The sequence below is a fragment of the Papilio xuthus genome, unplaced genomic scaffold, assembly GCF_000836235.2.
Source record: "Papilio xuthus unplaced genomic scaffold, Pxut_1.1 DF827597.1, whole genome shotgun sequence".
Taxonomy (NCBI): domain Eukaryota; kingdom Metazoa; phylum Arthropoda; class Insecta; order Lepidoptera; family Papilionidae; genus Papilio; species Papilio xuthus.
The window spans coordinates 1,121,150-1,139,871 of record NW_013531052.1 but is presented as its reverse complement, the minus strand read 5'-3'; the positions used below and the strand labels follow the sequence as shown (position 1 = coordinate 1,139,871).

The following is an 18,722-nucleotide window of genomic DNA, read 5'->3' as shown; positions in this document are numbered from 1 at the left end:
AGCATTACAAATAACTCATAAATATAAAACGAGTTATTTATTTACAAACAAGGAAGACTGTCTGTCAAAATTGGTTGGGCACATCCATTAAAATATGACCTTCCTACTCCTAAGTTCTACGCAAGAACAATAATATTAGGACGATTATATTCATTTACGTATGCACATATGTAAATAAATACCTCTACGAAGGTATGTCTAGCGCTTTTTTTATTTTAATCGTGCAGTGCCCAGAATCCATTATTAATTGGATGAGCATTTTGTTTTATACGATTCGCAATAATAAAGAAATAAACATCAGTCAGCCACACCTAGAAAATAATAAAATAATTTTAACTCTTTTGCTATTATAACACTGTTGATAAAAATAACTTGGTACAATCCCTTCTCTTTTAATGCTTTAAAAACAAGTCGCGAATCAGTGATATCCCTTCAACGGTATCAAATTACAAACATCGAACTGTTTATACATATGATCTAAAAAAAAGTAAGGTATGAAATAAAGTAACTAATCATTTTCTATTATTTTGTATCATTTTACTACAACTGTGTGTCATTTGTGCGAGTTAAATAAAAAACATGATCACTGTTTTTGTTTGAACGGTGTTTGAAGACATCGCGGGAGACATCCTGAAATAACATGAATTTGCAGCAAAATGTAGCGCCCGCGCCGCGGCGCTGCCGTCGCTCTCGCCCGTTTATCCGACGCCATTTTCACACAGCCCGCGAGCTTTCCCGCAAACAGGTTCGTACATTTAAATAATAATTATTAATAAAGTGTTATATTAATACCTTTAATACGTTTTCTCGTTGTGAACATACTTCTGATATAGCCATCGAGTGAAAATATTAAACGTGAACAAGCCAGAACATTGACCTCGATAGTACACGTAACAGTTAGCATGTTTTTTGTTTTTAATGATGATTACTGAATACAATTACTCGAAACAAAGGTATTTGATTAAAGTCCATTATGTGCTCTGTAATAAAAGTTGCAAATATATTGAATTTAAATACGGTAAAACGTGCACTAACAAATAACACCCAAAAACGTTTTGTGGAATGTGACCATCGTGTTTTATTACATCGGTACATAGATATCAGATCAACAATCGATTACATCTCACGTTCGATTCGATTAAACGCATGCCTTAAACAGATTCTATTTGTGTCTTGATGTCTTTATTTTTTAATAGATCAGTAAGCATCCCCCACGGCGACAACATCTCGGGCCACGAGTCGTGTCGCAAGCTACGGGCCCATCGCACGTGCTTGCATCGCACATAGCTGAACACAACTAATTATTGTTTTTTGAATCCGTCGTATTATATTTTGTGAAGAAGACGGGAAAATTGTAACCCGATGACACTTATCCAAAGAGATCTGGAAGCGAAAGAGGCAAACATGGATGGATCGCCGTCTAAAGAAGACAGCGGAAAGTCCTTGAGGCCGGTGCGAAACAGGAGATATACTCGGTTAGTCGATGACTCATTACTTTCATATTCTAGTACTGATGTATTATTTTCTTTGTGCGTCACACTCGAATTAAGTACTTATTTATATGTAACTGACCTTTCATTCGCTCATCACGAACAATACGACACAATACGAACACTTGCATAATTTTTTTACAGCAAAAATTACATTTTAATTTCATGTTTATAGGAGAAGCTTAGTCGCAGGTCAGCGACCACAGAAGAGGCTGTTCACACCAGAAATAAAACGATATCTGAAAGATTGGCTCGTTCGTCGAAGAGACAATCCTTACCCAAACCGAGAAGAGAAGAAATATCTTTCGAGAGAAACAGGGCTCACTTATATACAGGTATTGTAGATTTATGTATTCAGTAACACAAAGTTTTTAACAATACATGTTTTCAAGTAGATATGTTTGTACCTACATGCAACCTAATTGGATTTATGCCAAGAATTACCGTTTGTACATAAATAGGCACTATTTTTGTCACTGCTTGGTTAGACACAACCGAAGATGCGATCTTGATTTGCAAATAATAAGTTAGCGCGCACTTAAACGTTATGACATAGCTTGGACTGCAAATAATAAGTATAATAAACAAGAAAGCGAATAATTTACAACATTTTATAACGTTCATCATTGCTGATTTATTTCAAAGCAACATTTTGTTTTCGGGTAATATTAAACCGATGAAATGGAATATTGTTTGAAATATTTTAAAGGAACAGTACTTTATTTCATTATCGTGAGTTCACAGCCAAGTCATGTACAAAAACATGCTGTTATCCCTTTCTCATTGAAAAAAATGGGTAAACGACTCTATTCAGTACGGATCTATAACATATGTAAAAACTATTTACTCGCATCCCGTGGGCGATAGGCTTAACCGCAACAACGTCGTTAGACTTTTGTTTTCATGACAATTCTATAAACTTCCATAAAAGTACAAGCATGAATAATATTTTAAGGGAAAGAAAGAAGTTAATAATTTCGTTTCTAGACTAGAATAATGAACTCTTGTTTTGATTCCAGATTTGCAACTGGTTTGCCAATTGGAGAAGAAAGTTAAAAAATGTTAACGCAGATCGAAACCAACAAACATGGGGCCATCTGATTCGTACTTACAACGATCGAGCACAAGGCAACGTCGAACAATTCAGCATCTGCTCAGACGACAGCATTTGGAGCGAACCCGAGCCTCATCCTGATGATGCTCTGGACATCGATGCTCGACTCGAAAGTAGTCCAGAATCTAATGAAGAGTACAATCATCCAGACACCGATTCGTCGCTGTCCACTGAGAAATGCGAAAGCTTCAATAATAACTCCAATGAGATCGATCTGAGTGGAAAAATTGAAAACTCAAAGAACATTACGAGTCCCCTTCTTCTAAGCAAATGGTTAGAAAGCGCTGCACGGTTTCAACCTAGTGAGTCTAACTATTCGTGGTGGGGTGAAGGTAGACGACGGAAGATTGATTCAAAATCACAGATGTCAATGAACAGTTTGCGTCACGACCGGGATGAAGTGGAAGCAGCAGTTGCACTGACCGCACTAGCATCCGCCACGAGCCGTGTGACAGCACCTTAACTTTTCTGTACAACAGACACCAAAATTATCATAATATTCCAAAACAATTATAGGACCTATTGAATTTGGCACGCGGCGAATAAGTTTACTCGTCTGACCGACGTGCCAACTCAATCGACAAACTATTCTAGTGTAGTTTTCCAAAAAAAATATCAAATTGTTTCGTAAGGTTTTTCACAGATGTTGTTTGAGATGTGTCTTGATACAATTTTGCATTTTTTTACATTGCTCAAGTTAAAAACAAATAGAATATCGTTTTAAGGTAGCCATAATGTTTTGATCTCTTTTAGACTGGTCATAAGTTTAAATCATATATGCCAAAGATTGTGTTACATGCAAATTATAATAATTTTAAGCATATCCGTCTTTTATTTTCTATATAAATTTCGTCAATATATTATGCTAACAATCGTCTGCGACTCCATCCGCACGGGATTAAAAAATTGATAGTAGCAGATTCTCAGACCTACGGAATATATTTATAAAATTTCATAAAGATTGTAGTCAAAGCGTTTCGAATGAGTATGGTAACAAATATGACAGGAGAATTTTATATATAAAATTAATTAATATAAATGATAGGCAACAAAAAAGGTAATGTGTAACAATTTTGCATATAACTTCTGGGCACTTTATGAAACGCCCAAATCAAATTATAAACATATATTTTCCTTGAGTCATCGCATTCATTCCGGAATAGAAGAAAATAAATAAACTTATGAATTAACAAATTGTTAGCTACTAGGAATTTATATTTTATTTTACATAACTTTTAAAAAACATTATGATTCACTATTTTTAATTTCTACATGTTTTTCAAGATGAGACACCAAGGTTTGTTGGCTCTGATTGAGTTGGCCCACAAGACAAGATGCAGCACTCTGTAGAACTCCACACAATTGACTTCTTGCCATATCAAGGTTCGGCAGTTTGCTAAATTCAACCAGTTCATTTTTAGACATCAAACGATCTTCAATTATGCCCGCTGAAAATCAAACAATTTTAATTCTGTGAATATTTTATCTTTTATATTTCTTGATGACTTACATCAATTACTATAAAATGAATAAAATTTCATCATTTAGATTCCAATAATCAAGTTTCTAATTATGGTTGAGGTCTAAAGGTTTGATTATATGTAGTTGGATTTACTTAAGGCTTCCATAGTCATCAACAAGAGTATTTTTCAAAAATTGAGGTCGGAAACATTTCTATGGATGCAAAGAACTTTAAACAATAAAAAGTTTGTTAAAAGGATGCATTAAGAATTTTTGTACCTACCCAATACAACAAGCTGTGGTGCTTTCTTCAAAATTTTAAACATTTTGTCAGCACTTTCCGGGTGACCAAATATAATATTTTGATGGGAATTAAATAAACAGTTGACAACTTCATACCGGGTTCCAGTTGTAGCCATCTTAACAATTTTCTTACCATATACTCTCAAATGCATGTTATTTTTTTTGAGGGCAGCAAAAATTGGCGTTTTATCTTCCATGCTTATGGAATTTAGGTGTAAAAAAACAACCATTTTTGAAGTGTTAAACCAGTCCAGACATTCTTTTGCCAGTATACGTTCAAAAGGATTGTCAATTTCTTTTTTCTGCTCAGTTTTAGCTTTATCACAAAGAACAATATCAGGTAAAGTGTATTTAGGTGGTCCATAATAAGGCTTTGTTAGGTCTATCAAGAGCTGTCTCTCAAAATGTGGTTTGCGCGGCTTTTGTATGTTTATTTTACCACGAAATCTTCGAGCAATTAGAAAGCTGCAAGGAGCTTGCAATAGTGCTGGAAGTAAATAAAAAGGTATAGAATGTTTTCATAAAGATCAAAAGGAATTATAACTGAAATTAAATGTACCATTTTTTATTGAGGCCATATTTGAAATTAACTTATTTTCTTTGTTTGTGAATATTATTGTTTTAGAAATACTTTTTTTCCTAAATTCAGTAATAAAATACTCACAAATTACAAGTTATAATTATTTCTAACCTAACTCATCGTATGAAAGATGACATTGACAGCTTGACAGTTTCTATTTGAAAGAAATATTTATAGCTGTATCGCTCACTCTCGAAAGAATTACTATAGTTTTTCTCACTTGCACAAAATACCACCAGTGCCTAGAGTACTCTGTGGAAACACTACTATTTTTTAGCAAAGAGTACGTAGTATGTACTGCAAAACACCGCAACCCCAAGTTAATATTAATTTGTATGTAATTGTATTATTCGTAAATTATATCATAATCGGTGAGAAAATATTTAAATAGAACAATGGAAAACGTGAATTTAAGTCGACCGATCGTGTATATAGGTATTGATTTTGAGAAATAATTATCATATACTAACTTACAACACTGAATTTTGCTATATAATTTCGAATCTTATTTTGATTGTTATGACATTTTTACATTTTGTAAAATCATACAATTTCATCGCATTGTGGTGTGTTATATATCTGATTAAATATATTGGGAAATGTTATCGAAGTAATTTATGTTAACTTTTAACTTATGAAAAATTACAAATAAATAATCAGCTAAAATAGCAGATCTAGATAGCATTGCAGAACATTCAGGTTATAGTTTTCCACATTTTCCTTTTGTTTCAAAAATGAATTTGCTTGAGGAAGATACACCACCGTCGTCGATCAGTGGGGATGAGATCAATGGAATGGAAGACTTATTGTTCCTAGAAGAAGTGGCGGATTTTGAGGAAGTCGTAGATAACTTGGACGAATTGTCAGACCAAGAGGAAGAAGATGTTGATATGGAAGTTCCCGCGGATCAGTCAATTTTAGCATTTAATAAACACCAAGGGTCAGTGTTCTGCTGTAATTTACATCCTGACGGTAAATTTGCTGTAACTGGTGGCGAAGACGATAAAGCGTATGTATGGTCGACGGAAACAGGTGAAATTGTAACTGAATGTACGGGTCATAAAGATTCTGTCATATTCGTTGGGTTCAGTTTTGATGGGGCATTTTTAGCCTCGGTTGACATGAGTGGAGTAATAAAAGTTTGGAAATGTAACTTTGAGAGTACACAAGAATGGCCAGTGGCATTTGAATATGAAGCTGGCGATTTAATTTGGGGTCTTTGGCATTTTGGAACAAGAGTACTCATTTGTGGTGCCGTCTCTGGTGATATTTTTGTGTTCAAAATACCTTCGGGAGATACAAAAATATTACCTGGACATAATGTGAAAACTGAGTGTGGCAAGGTAATTTTTTTATAATTTGAATTAGAACAGTAAAAATATTTAAACTAAGAACAATATTGATAAATATGGAAGTACATTTATTAGTATTAACACGTTAGCTGCCAGAATGATTTTTCGAAAAAAATTGACCCGCTGTTTATAAGCTTTATGGGGCCATGCATATCATGCTGTATACGACAATTCGATTAAAAACCTCCGACAAGCCACTGCGAGGTGTTGAATGGAAGTATGGCTTGTCGGACATATAGTCCAACACACCCTGATTGAAACATTAGGTTGTCAGACATGGCAGCTAACATGTTAACATTATTAGTAGACCTCAATGAAATACATTTAGTATTTTAGGAGGAACATTAGTAGAATAATAATGTGTAAGACATTATATGCATACACACAATTAATGTATTATATTATACAATGCAAAAAGTTGTAGGTAACTAGCAAATTCTTAACATTTTTGTCTTTGGTTCCATTTGATTTACAATAGATTATAGAATTTGTCACTAAATGTAATTTATTATAGTACACATTTGCATATACCTGTTAAATGTTTAACTATAAAAATAATTATGCTAATTGTGTAAAACCATTTTTCAGCTGTTCTCAGATGGGGTTCGTTTAGTATCTGGCTATGAAGATGGTACTGTAAAAGTTTGGGATCTGAAGACAAATTCCGTTCTACACCAAGTACCACCTAATGTTCACCACATGAGGGTTACAGATGTTGATACACACCCTGAAAATAATATTATGGCCTCTATTTCTACAGATGGTAATGCTTTGTTCTTTTGTAAAAAAAAAAGTTTTAATAATAATTGACAGTTGCATACAGATTTAATGGAATATCTATTTGTTCATATATAATATAAGTTTTTACTACAAGTGACAAGTTATTATTTTTGGACATTATTAGCTAGAATCCTTTAGAGCGAATGGCGCACTTACAAAGTCAAGTGTCACAATGATTAGTGAGGGGACATATACATCGACATTTTAGTAAGGCTAGTGTTTTGACAGTACACCGGCACATTGTCGAATTTTCTTTCTAACATTATTTACACAGTTAAACTATCATAATGGATACAATTTGTAGTATAAATTGGTTGTTATAATATAATGTTTTAACAGTAATAAATACTACAAAAAATTATGTGTGAAATATTTTTTTTTTCCAGGAAAAGCTGTATTGACAACATCAATGAATGGAAAAGTTGTTGCCCAATTGGAAACTGATGATGATTTGGAAACTGTAGCATTTTCAAATCCACAATTAGGATTTTTGGCATTAGGTAAAGAATAAATATTAATTTAAAAAATAAAGTTGACAAAATATGTCTACTATAACTTGAATAAAATAAATTACACTGTAGACACAATGATTATAACTTTTTATCTAATTTTAGGAACATTAAATGGTTCAGTATCAATTTGGGATGCTGGGAGACAAATGATGCGTCATTATTGTTCAAAGAAAGAAGACGGTGTTTCCGCTGGGGTGACTAAAATATTTTGGATTAATGACCAGCTTGTCACTGGCTGCCTGGATGGATCAATCAGAATATATGATGGAAGGTCTGGAGAAAGAATTCTAATGCTAACAGGCCACTGGCTGGAAATATTTGATATGTGTTACAATGAAAAGCAAAACATTTTATTGTCTACATCAGATGATGGAACAGCAAGAGTATTTAAATATGAAGCAAGAAGTGAAAATGTTCAATAAATTACTTTGTTATTTATGTTGAAGTGTAAAATATTCATTTGCGGCCTAAGGCTGTATTTCCATATTATCTATGATATTAATAAATATTTTCTGTACTGAAAATTTAAATTTATGATTTTTTTGTGGTTGTTGTTTCTTGTTTATGGCTCGCCCTTCGCGGATTGGGCTAGTATCGAGTGTTTACGGTTTTGTTCTTAGTTTTGGAGAGAATGTTAATGATACTTTGCTTTGGAGTATTTTTTATTTATAATGATTTTTGATTGAACCATTGACACGAAAACAAATAATGTGCCGATAGATGGCGCGCAAGCTAAATCATGTTTAGAATAAGTTATTATTAAATGTTCATGTTACCATGAATTTAGAATGTAGTGATAATTGAATGTTGTATGGGAATATAATTTTTATCTCCGTTTCTGTCATAGAGAATGTGAGGGATGGCAACATTATTGTATAACATGTTTTACGACAATGAATACTCACCATTAGTAGCTAGAAGTATTTCTTAGCCCTAACTCTACATTTGTAGTCATTGTAATATGATATTAGTAGTTGCGTTCTAACTTAAATATTGAAACAATATTAAATAATAAATTCGCAAATCTTACTGGAGTTTTTACTGATAAGTTTCTAATTTGAATTACAACTAATATTAAACAAAGTTAGACATAAACTGAAGGACACAGGTTTGGTTTTTCCATTTTCCTGTTTTATTTATAAAGATGTATGTCATATGTGTTTCCCAGTTTCTTGATAACACAAAAAAAAATAGAAATAATGTTCTATTTTTTTGTGCAGATAAGGGGGACGTTTTTATATAAGTACTAGCTATGACCGCGACTTTCTCCGCGTGAAATGCTGTCTTTTTCGCGTTAAAAGCCTATGTTCTATTTCAGGGTCTAGCTCTAGACTGTGTACCAAATTTCCGTTGGTTCAGTAGTTTTTGCGTGAAAGAAGGACAGACAGAGGGAGTTACGTTCACATTTATAATATTAGTAAGGAAGTAAGGACTTTGGCAATGGAAATCCACAATTAGACTGATCCTTTATGTACGGATTGTTATACACTTTATTGATCCATAAATAAAACAATATGGTATTGCTTCAAACTTTACAAATACTGTCATTGACCCAAAGAGAGCGGCCATTGTTACAAACGAATTACTCATATCCTGTGTCAAGAAACTTCATCTGATCAAGCTATCAATGATCTAGCGGTTATCAATAGCTAAGCTGAGTATTATCACCGCGTGTATGTTGACTGTATATAATTAGTTTCGGGGGAAAAGTATGCCAAATACACACGTGCTTTAAAAGAACGAGACGGATATCTATAAACCGGTTATTCAAACTTGGCAGTGAATTCACATGGTTAATGACGAATGTATATTATACTTTGTTCCATGGCGATAAAGTCTATTATTTAATGGCGTGATGTTTACATTGACGACGTTTCAGAGATGCAAACATATGATGGCAGTAGACAGTCGTGGTTAACTTGGTGAAGTATAGTGAATTGTAAAGTGGGGTCGCGTCACATTGAACGTGTCCAGAACGTGCTGTGTATCAACCAAGTTCCGATCGTATTCTCCAATTTCCAAACAATATTTTTCGTATAGTTGTATTCTAATCGGATTTTTTTTTAAATAATTTATTGAATACCAGTAATTTAATCGAAACATATGTTTGAATAATTTAACCTGATAAAGTTATGTGACCATATTCGTAGTGCGTTTATTTAAGTTGCGTGTTATCGGCAAATGTGTAGCGGTTAATCATTATTAGACATTATTATCAGTATCCTATGGTTATTTTATGTTGTTCCACCTAGCACGTGGTGTATTCAGTGGCATACTGAACGATATGATGCAATGTCCGCATAGCGGAGGCTCAGATTTTCGGCTGTTGAATTTTAATATGACTGATATCGCATTTTCGAGCTAATAATTAAAATTATTACTCGATTCGAAATATTAAATAACTTATTGATTTAATTTATAAAAATAATTAAGTAATAAAAATGGCAAAAGTATCAGCAAGCGAAAGTTTGCAACCGAAAGCGATTGATGTTGGAGATGATGTAAATGATGAAAAAGGATCAAGTGAACGGGTTCGTTTGAAAAAGGAGTTAAGTTTATTGAACGGGGTAGCTATTATAGTGGGAGTGATAGTTGGCTCTGGTATCTTCGTGTCTCCCAGCCTGGCTCTAAAGAATGCAGGCTCAAAAGGTATGGCCCTCATCGTCTGGGTGCTGTCAGGATTCCTGTCAATGATTGGAGCTCTGTGCTATGCTGAACTAGGTAAGTTCAATAATTAACACGATCCTAACTAATGATTAACAATGTTAATTAACCACTTCGGTTTTTTGCCGCCAAAATTCGATTCGGTGGCTTAACTTTCGATGTGATGATGAAATATTATATTATTTAACATTTTGATATAATTTACATAGATTTAAAAGCATCGATAATTTTATTTTTTTTAATTTACAGAATATTACATGTTAGCGGGCTGACCTTATATTTAGTTTCTTTAATAATGTACCGACTCAATTTCTCAGGACCAATAATGTACAAAATGTTTTTATAAATAGAAAATATGTTACGCTAACAATCGCTATGCAACATTGATAACTTTCTTTTACTCGCTTCGAGTAATGCGCTCATAATTCGCAATGGTACTACGACATAAAAGTTGAAAAATTGAGTAAAAATTATTAAAAAAAAAACTTTTTTATATATTAGGAATCATCCTGTAACTTCATAAATGATAAGTTTATATCACAAATTCTTTTCTTATTGTTATGTTTGTTATTGTTTATGACAGTTTAATTGAAGTAGATAATAATTAAAAACAATTAATTAGGAATTAAATATTATCACCGCTAATCGGGTCATTATGTTAAAAAGGTCGTAGACATATGTATTTCACTAATATCCATAAATAAAGATATGGCCACACCGACCGCATTTTCCCGCCGCTGATTGCATTATCGCATAATTAATTCAAACTTTTAACCCGTTAGCTACTCTTTAACCTATATCCTTTTATGAAATTACCACTAGAAAAACTTCGGATGAATGACTGACATTTGCTTTTTTTATGTGGTTAACATCACTTAAGAGGTCGGATCGTGGTCAAACATGGCTTATCGTTTATTAAAAAAAAACTAAATATTGTATCAATATAGTAAGTGCATAACTTTATCCTTCTCTACCAGAGACCCACTTGATTGTCACATACACGCTACGAATTATTTAGGCGTAGATTTTTACTACAGAAAAAATGGTACAAGAACACTAAATTGCTATGATTATATATTTTAAATAGCTTTTGCCCGCAATCGTGTACGCGCGTAAAAAAACTTAAGAGCATATGTATTCTCTCAGACAGTTACAGATACCTAATTTCATTCGGATTTCAAATCCATCCATCCAAATATTCACATTTTCAATATTAATAAGAACAATATGATAGTGATTACTCCAATTACGTCATTTGTTAATTCTTAACATTTTTGTCATGTTACATATGCGTCAATGCCGTAAAACCTTGATGTATATTTAAATTGTTTATTTAAAACAGTGAGGTTCATGTAGCTGTTACTTACCCATTGATAGAATTATCACGTTTGACGTTATTACATAAAAATGCAAAGTTTTACATAATTTTATATTATACTATTATAATTGATTGTTCCGTGCCTTTTGAATTTTTTAACCCAATTAAAATTAATTAATTTTTCATTTTAATTTATATTATTGGAAAATAATACAGTAATTTTGCATCGATGAAAAGAATCTGGTTACCTTTTTCCAGGAACCGATATTCAGCCAAACAAAAACTATACCATGTGTGATTTAAAGCTAAAAATCTAATTAAAAAAAGAAAAAAGCTGAAAATAATATTATATTATAATTAACTACAATTTTTGTATTTATGTTGAATAGTTTTAACGTATGTCTATAGGATATATACGTGTAGCAATAAAATCTTATCAGTAAGTAAAACCGAACGACAGAATGTTTTGATGAGACGGCGTTATTAATATTTTGCCTATCTGTTTATGACTGGCTTAAGCCATACTCAATATGAATACGACATATTAATTTTGACGATAGATACGAGCTTTTAGGCGGATTTCCCCTTGAAAGTAAAACGACTCTATCTATTATTTTGAATAGTTAGTTAAAGGAATTTTAGTATTTAACTAATTATTTTCATCCCATAAAATTAAATAGCGCGTATCTTTTACAATGACATGCAATTGACCAAATTTGATTTGCAAAATCCACTTCAAATCAACATATCACATTCGTTTTTCGTCGGCTACGACTTTCGTCGTGCATTGAATTTATCGAAGATTTTTTTGACCCGTAAATTCATCAAAGGATGTTAAACTCTGCACGTGCAATAAATCAACGCAAACGAACATATATACAGAGTTTAGCTAGCATAAGAGATATTCAGAAAAGCTTTATTAAATGCAACACTAAATAAAAGTACGATATGTGTTTAATTATTTTCAGGTACAATGATTCCAAAGTCTGGTGGAGATTACGCGTACATAGGGGAAGCGTTCGGACCACTACCAGCGTTTCTCTACCTTTGGGTAGCGCTTTTCATCCTCGTGCCCACCGGTAACGCGATCACAGCATTGACTTTCGCACAGAACATTCTACAGCCGCTGTGGCCTGCTTGCCAACCACCCACAGACGCTGTCAGTTTAATAGCAGCCGTTGTCACCTGTAAGTACTTCTTAACTTTTCACCGAATTCACAAATTGCTTGTTTCTTTTATTTGCTACAGAGAGTGAAAGTAATAAATAAACGTAACTTAAGCTAGTGTTAAGTAAGTCAAGGTGAAACAGGTCTTGATTAACTAAGTATAAATAATATCGAATTAATAAGTTGCATTGAAAAAGTGAATTTTGATACTAATAGTCAGAGATATTGTAGACTTGACACGTTATAAAGTGACATTTTTATATTATTTCTGTTTAAACGACTAATGTATTGTGCCAACGCAATAATGTTCACCTTCGGAATTAGACAGGTGTTCAGGCCCACGTTATTTGCACAAAGAGATAGTTTGACGTGTATATTTCGCCGTATGATATCAAAATGTAACATATTTATTGTTTACTCTACATTTCTATATTTAAAGACGAGTCTATACTATCATGACACTTGTATTGCGATAAAATTAACATCCCTTTCTTTCTGTTGGAAAGGAACAGAGAGATTTTAAATTCAGAGGAAGATATTTAAAAACATCGAAAAATTGTTTATCATATTTTCTGTTGTAAACTGATTTGTTTTAAATTTTTCGAATATTATATTAAACAAAATGTACAATTTATATCATAATTTTATATATAAAATTATCTTTGCTCGTGTTCGTATAAGGAGTGTAATTATTTATTTTTTACTTTGGTAAATTAAAATTTCAATGCATTGCTTTTCTGGACAAACCGCATTGAAATGCATCACCCCATGTTGGGAGCCGGTTTCTTTTCCAGGAATCGAGTTTCGGTTATTTATTTCCTACAGCACAACTTCCCAGAACAGTTTCTCAAGTATTTTGGCAATGAAAAAAAGCTTTTTGATTTATGTTTTATGCAATCATACAACTGACTGGTTCAAAAAGTTTCGTCTTTTTGCAAAATGTATATTCAATGCTGCTATATTAAGAAAGTTATTAATCACGCACAGCATCTGAAATGAAAAAGGGCAACTCAAGCATAACTTCTTACGATTATTAATTATCTTCAGTGAAATAATAAAGTGATTCCAATTCTTATTTATTGTCCCAGCGAAAGTGTTGCTACAGGTTGCCGACGCGTATGTTTAATCCACCCTTAAAAAGGCTTCCAAACCCTATTCGTACGGAGGCGTAAAAAGCGCTCAAATAGAACTAATTAATTTCTAAGTATCTGCCGCAGCGTTTTTAAATCGCACATTTTGACCGCTAGGCGAATGGAACAAGAGATAAAGCGTTCGTCGCTCGAGAGCCGCAAACGCCGAATTTTAACGCAACGTTATAAAAGCGCTCGTGCGAATGAGCGCTTAATAAACTAATACGTACTAATTTTCGTCAAAAAGATTGTGGGTCATTCAGATAAATGACAAGGCTCCTTTATCGTACATAACTAAGTGTAATCAAATGAAATGAATTCGCGAAAACGTAGTTATCTATAAATAAATATCGTAGTAAAATATTTGTACGAGAAAATAGCCGAGATGTTCAAATTGTTTTCTCAAGATTTTAATTAGCTGGAAATGGAAATCTTATCTGTAATATAAGTTTAATATCAACAACGTTTTTTTTGTTATAAAAATTAGCCTTGTCACAATTGTAAAGCCTCATTTAAACTTTTGTCAGACATACTGGTACTTGTAAAATGAAAAAATATATATATTTTCATCGTTATCGTAAGCAATTCTTTACTTCAAATATTGGTATTTCAAAACCTTACTACTATTCTGTAAATAGTTTCAGCAAACTAAAATAACATGCGGAAGTAAGAACATAACCTCTATGTTAATTTTTGTTTTTTTTTTTTGCTTTTTAAGAATGATCGTTGTATAATGGATTATGGATAAATAACTAGATGCCATAATAAATGTTCGTTTCCAGCATCATGGTGTTAAGATAATAAACTGGCCAGCGGCCACCTGAATTCACCAAAACGCATGTCTTTTGTGTGGTCGTGGCATTTCACCGGGCGAGCCGGCCAATTCGTGCAATAAATGTTGAAACAGTTCCGAGACTACCACTGGTATTTCTTTAATACAAAACCAAAGTAAATTGTTGTTACTTTTGTCAATCTTTTACTTTTGGATCATAAGTTACTAATATGCGGGAGTGTATGTTTGAGCCATCGAAGACAATGGATTGTGTCGTCTTAGCGCGACACGAGGCGGCGCGGTCGATTGCCGCTGACAGGATAATGAGGGCTTCCTCCCGCACCGTGTTGCGAGCTGTTAACTGTTACACTCTTACGAGGAATTATTCGATTCTACGGCGTAAGGGCACTTAAGATCGGACCACATTGCCTGCCCCTGATTCGTTAGTTCAGATTCAACGACCATTTTGTTCAACTCTTTTGACTATAAGTCTTGCCTTTATTAATTGCGAACATCAAGAGAATAAGAGAAATTACTAAAAGTAGAGCCAACGTCATCATACCTTTGCATTAATAGTCGGGCTCGATTGTTCAAATAATAATCTCTTACAGACAGGCTAAAAACTTTACGTCTAGGTCTAGATTGTGAGGTGCTAAAGCACTCAGTTTATTCAAAAATAAGCTTCTTCTTCTTCTTTTATAAAGAAATTCTTGCGAATATTACAATACCACCCAATGTGTCCCAATGTGTTAGATGTCGGACCGGAAACCCACTGATTCTCCAGTTTAAAATTGAATCCTAACAATTCTTAGCCTTGTTAGAGTTTGAATAGGGAGCGTTTGTTATTGAGTCACGCGCAATTCGCTAGGGCTTTAGGCTATTGTGTCCTCTTTAAACTAAAATGCTTAAGACTCGTTGACCTTGAGTATGTTTAGGGTGAAGTCAAGTCAATGAAGTAGGCAGTTGTTTAATATGAAGGCCATGCACAACAACGCTAAAATACATTTATTAGTGCACATTTAACGGCACTATGACTATATTTCATAGTACATATTTCCTTACTATCTTAAATGTTTAAATTACGTCAATCATTTCTTAAGATTAAAATATAGTACAATTTGCATTTCTTTATGATTCTAAAAAATCTGTTGATTGTGTCTATTTGTCTTGAATCGACTAGAATTAAACATAAATATCATATCCCTTATCTACCAGATATTAAAAAAGCTTTATGGAGACAACTAATCGCTTACGAGTATTATAATATCTTATATTAGTAATCTCTCCTTCGTACATAAAAATAACAAACTGACTACGATGCAGCGGAGATAAAATTCGAAAAATTATTTATAACCTTTTTGTGCCGTCTCGAATTGAATTTGATGTAAGCTTCAAACAAGGGACTTACCAACATGACGGACGTGCTTCGTTAAATGGTTTTATTTTATTATAATCACAATGCATTCCTTTACTTTTGTTTCTTATTGGGAAAATATTGCACAAGGAATCGAATATTCAAAAAGTAATCAAGAATGTTTATACGTTTTTAATATTTAAATGATAATTTATTTGTTAATAAATCTAACGAAACTATATCTAAACAAACACAGGAAGTATTAATGCCGCTTTCTGATTATATTAGAAGTGTTTATTATAAATTTTGGCACTTTTAAACCAAAAAAAAAATCGCGATATTTTTAGTAAGTCCAGATATCCAATTGAGAGCTTACTGTTATATTGAATATTATTTTTCGTTTTATTCAAACTGCTGTTTTAAACCTTTGCCTTATTTTGGAAGATAATGTGTTAATTTTCTCAATCTCAATCAATTGATTATATCATCGTTACTTCCAATGTTCCAGGTTTTCTCACAGCAATAAATTGTTACAACGTGAAATGGGTGACCAGGGTACAAGATACCTTCACAGCTGCTAAAATCCTCGCACTACTCGTCACATTTTTCGCCAGTCTCTGGTACCTATTTTCCGGCCACACGGAAAACCTTGAGAATATGATGGAAGGTACTAAAACGGCACCGGGGGACATTGCTATTGCATTCTACACTGGCCTTTTCTCGTACTCCGGCTGGAATTATCTAAACTTCGTCACTGAAGAACTTAAGGAACCATATAAGTAAGTGATGTTTTGATGCGACTATTTTTTATATCAAAGGAGCGAACCGCAACCTGAATTCGCTAAAGTAGCGAAGCGATCGCTGTCCACACTCATCCGCAATTGCAACGTTTGCTAGCTTTAAACGACGGAGGAGCAGACGCACAGAAAGATAATGTTTCCCTTCTTATGCATCCCCTCCTACGTTATATCCACTTCCCCTTCTCATTCTTTCCTTGTAAAAAAGGGTGGGAAAAAGAAATTTATGGCTTAATTTACTATTTGATTTATATTGTTCCTTCTGTGAGTCCTCCTTTGTACAATATTCCTCACAGTGTTCTTTTAAATTAATCTTTTCATTTCAGAAATTTACCACGAGCTATCTGCATATCGATGCCTGTAGTTACAGTTGTATACGCGCTTACCAATGTGGCGTATTTCGCGGTGTTAACCAACGCAGAGATACACGCATCTGAAGCCGTCGCGGTCACATTTAGTGAGAAGATCCTGGGCGTCGTATCCTGGATAATGCCACTGTTCGTAGCCCTGTGTACGTTCGGTTCACTGAACGGCGCTATCTACGCGTCCTCACGATTGTTCTTCGTCGGCGCTCGGAATGGTCATCTACCACTAGTTATATCTCTGATAGATGTTAGGAGGCTGACCCCTGTGCCGTCGTTATTATTTATGGTAAGATAACATAATGTTTTTGATAGTTTTCGTCCACACTGCTGAAACATTCACATGTTCAACAATCTTAGTTTGTTTAAAACAAAATTGATAAGATGTTTAATTTGTATGTTACAATATTTCGAATTAATGATTTGAGAAACATATACTAAGCTCAAAAATATTGCCCGTTTTGTGTAAGTTTTTAATATTGAAATGGCAAACATGTAGCATCTCTACCAGGTCAACCCATTGTACTAGCTAGATGAACTAAAGAATCGACAATGCGACGGAAAGATGAATGTACGAGAATTTAAAATGATTCCAATGACATATAATCTACTTACAGATATATAAAACTGTGCACAGAGACCCAAAACGTCGTATCTGACTGCTCTAGTTAATGTTATCCTTTTTATTTAAATTTAACCGATACTTGAAATGGTAAATCGATCTGGAGACGATATCTGTTGTGTTCACCCCACAAAATCTGCTGATTGGTTATATTATTTTGTTTCAGTGTTTGGTGACTCTGGTGCTACTGATGTACAACAACGTGGAATCTCTGATGATCTACGTCACAGCGGTGGAGGCCATCTTTATCCTATGTTCAGTCGCCGGTTTGCTTTGGATGCGGTACACGAGGCCGGAGTTAGACCGTCCAATACGAGTCAGTCTTATTTTCCCGATGATCTTCCTCGTTGTATGCACATTCCTTGTTGTCTTCTCTTGTTTTAATAACCCAATGGAAGTCGGCATTGGTGTCGCATTCATCGCTATTGGCGTACCTTTCTTTTACGTATTTATTGTATGGAAAGATAAATTAACTTGGATGCAGTCAGCTTGTAATTCTTTTAATCTTACATGCTCCAAGTTGTTCCTTTGCCTTCCAGAAGATTCTAAGGAATTATGATCGTGAACGAGTGAGAAATGATCTGATATTTTGTTATATGCGCTGTGTTTTTATAAGCGTGATAATTTTGATCTGCATCGCATTATGTTAGTGGTCGATATTGATTCCTATACATGCTTAGGTTAAGTTTATTATTGACTTAGATTATTTTAATTGTAATAAATTTCGTATTTGAACATTCCTAATGATTTAATTTCTTTTATTTCAATCATTATCCACATGTTGAATGGCTATTTATTATATTCCGAAAAGACTTTTAGCGTTGGGAATATTTCCCGTTGGGCCGATCGGCCAATTGGAACACATCGCGTGTGATAATATTGAAAAATTTAAGGAACATTTAACTAGATGGCGCTTTTCTCAACCTTAAGTCTTTTCAACCGATG

General features: G+C 33.6%; 4 protein-coding genes across 4 annotated transcripts; 3 read left to right on the top strand and 1 right to left on the bottom strand.

Moving 5' to 3' along the window:
• Nucleotides 1-574: 574 nt before the first annotated feature.
• On the top strand, nucleotides 575-3,463 carry LOC106118140 (homeobox protein TGIF2LX). The gene is made up of 4 exons (XM_013312698.1): nucleotides 575-745; nucleotides 1,197-1,475; nucleotides 1,666-1,825; nucleotides 2,510-3,463. Exons 2-4 carry the CDS (start codon nucleotides 1,363-1,365, stop codon nucleotides 3,065-3,067), a joined length of 831 nt encoding a protein of 276 aa, XP_013168152.1. The 5' UTR covers nucleotides 575-745; nucleotides 1,197-1,362; the 3' UTR covers nucleotides 3,068-3,463.
• Nucleotides 3,464-3,715: 252 nt separating this feature from the next.
• Nucleotides 3,716-4,962, bottom strand: mRpL10 (mitochondrial ribosomal protein L10). Its single transcript, XM_013312980.1, has 3 exons — nucleotides 4,928-4,962; nucleotides 4,349-4,855; nucleotides 3,716-4,052 (listed from the first exon to the last, which is right to left on the bottom strand). Exons 1-3 carry the CDS (start codon nucleotides 4,944-4,946, stop codon nucleotides 3,850-3,852), a joined length of 729 nt encoding a protein of 242 aa, XP_013168434.1. The 5' UTR covers nucleotides 4,947-4,962; the 3' UTR covers nucleotides 3,716-3,849.
• A 316-nt stretch (nucleotides 4,963-5,278) lies between these two features.
• On the top strand, nucleotides 5,279-8,122 carry LOC106118333 (angio-associated migratory cell protein). The gene is made up of 5 exons (XM_013312979.1): nucleotides 5,279-5,383; nucleotides 5,702-6,291; nucleotides 6,889-7,063; nucleotides 7,467-7,580; nucleotides 7,695-8,122. Exons 1-5 carry the CDS (start codon nucleotides 5,344-5,346, stop codon nucleotides 8,012-8,014), a joined length of 1,239 nt encoding a protein of 412 aa, XP_013168433.1. The 5' UTR covers nucleotides 5,279-5,343; the 3' UTR covers nucleotides 8,015-8,122.
• Nucleotides 8,123-9,520: 1,398 nt separating this feature from the next.
• mnd (L-type amino acid transporter minidiscs) lies at nucleotides 9,521-18,524 on the top strand. The gene is made up of 5 exons (XM_013312983.1): nucleotides 9,521-10,313; nucleotides 12,543-12,761; nucleotides 16,505-16,775; nucleotides 17,120-17,444; nucleotides 17,944-18,524. The coding sequence occupies exons 1-5, from the start codon at nucleotides 10,034-10,036 to the stop codon at nucleotides 18,334-18,336; spliced, it is 1,488 nt and encodes a 495-aa protein (XP_013168437.1). The 5' UTR covers nucleotides 9,521-10,033; the 3' UTR covers nucleotides 18,337-18,524.
• Nucleotides 18,525-18,722: the final 198 nt, after the last annotated feature.

Coding starts and splice junctions, on each gene's coding strand:
- mRpL10 (XM_013312980.1), bottom strand. Junction 4,053..4,348: donor ACCACAGCTTGTTGTATTGG/GTAGGTACAAAA, acceptor TTTGATTTTCAG/CGGGCATAATTGAAGATCGT.
- mnd (XM_013312983.1), top strand. CDS start 10,034: ATGGCAAAAGTATCAGCAAGCGAAAGTTTGCAACCGAAAGCGATTGAT. Junction 12,762..16,504: donor AATAGCAGCCGTTGTCACCT/GTAAGTACTTCT, acceptor CCAATGTTCCAG/GTTTTCTCACAGCAATAAAT. Junction 16,776..17,119: donor GAACTTAAGGAACCATATAA/GTAAGTGATGTT, acceptor TTTTCATTTCAG/AAATTTACCACGAGCTATCT.
- LOC106118140 (XM_013312698.1), top strand. CDS start 1,363: ATGACACTTATCCAAAGAGATCTGGAAGCGAAAGAGGCAAACATGGAT. Junction 1,476..1,665: donor CGAAACAGGAGATATACTCG/GTTAGTCGATGA, acceptor TCATGTTTATAG/GAGAAGCTTAGTCGCAGGTC. Junction 1,826..2,509: donor CAGGGCTCACTTATATACAG/GTATTGTAGATT, acceptor TTTTGATTCCAG/ATTTGCAACTGGTTTGCCAA.
- LOC106118333 (XM_013312979.1), top strand. CDS start 5,344: ATGGAAAACGTGAATTTAAGTCGACCGATCGTGTATATAG. Junction 6,292..6,888: donor TGAAAACTGAGTGTGGCAAG/GTAATTTTTTTA, acceptor ACCATTTTTCAG/CTGTTCTCAGATGGGGTTCG. Junction 7,064..7,466: donor GGCCTCTATTTCTACAGATG/GTAATGCTTTGT, acceptor TTTTTTTTCCAG/GAAAAGCTGTATTGACAACA.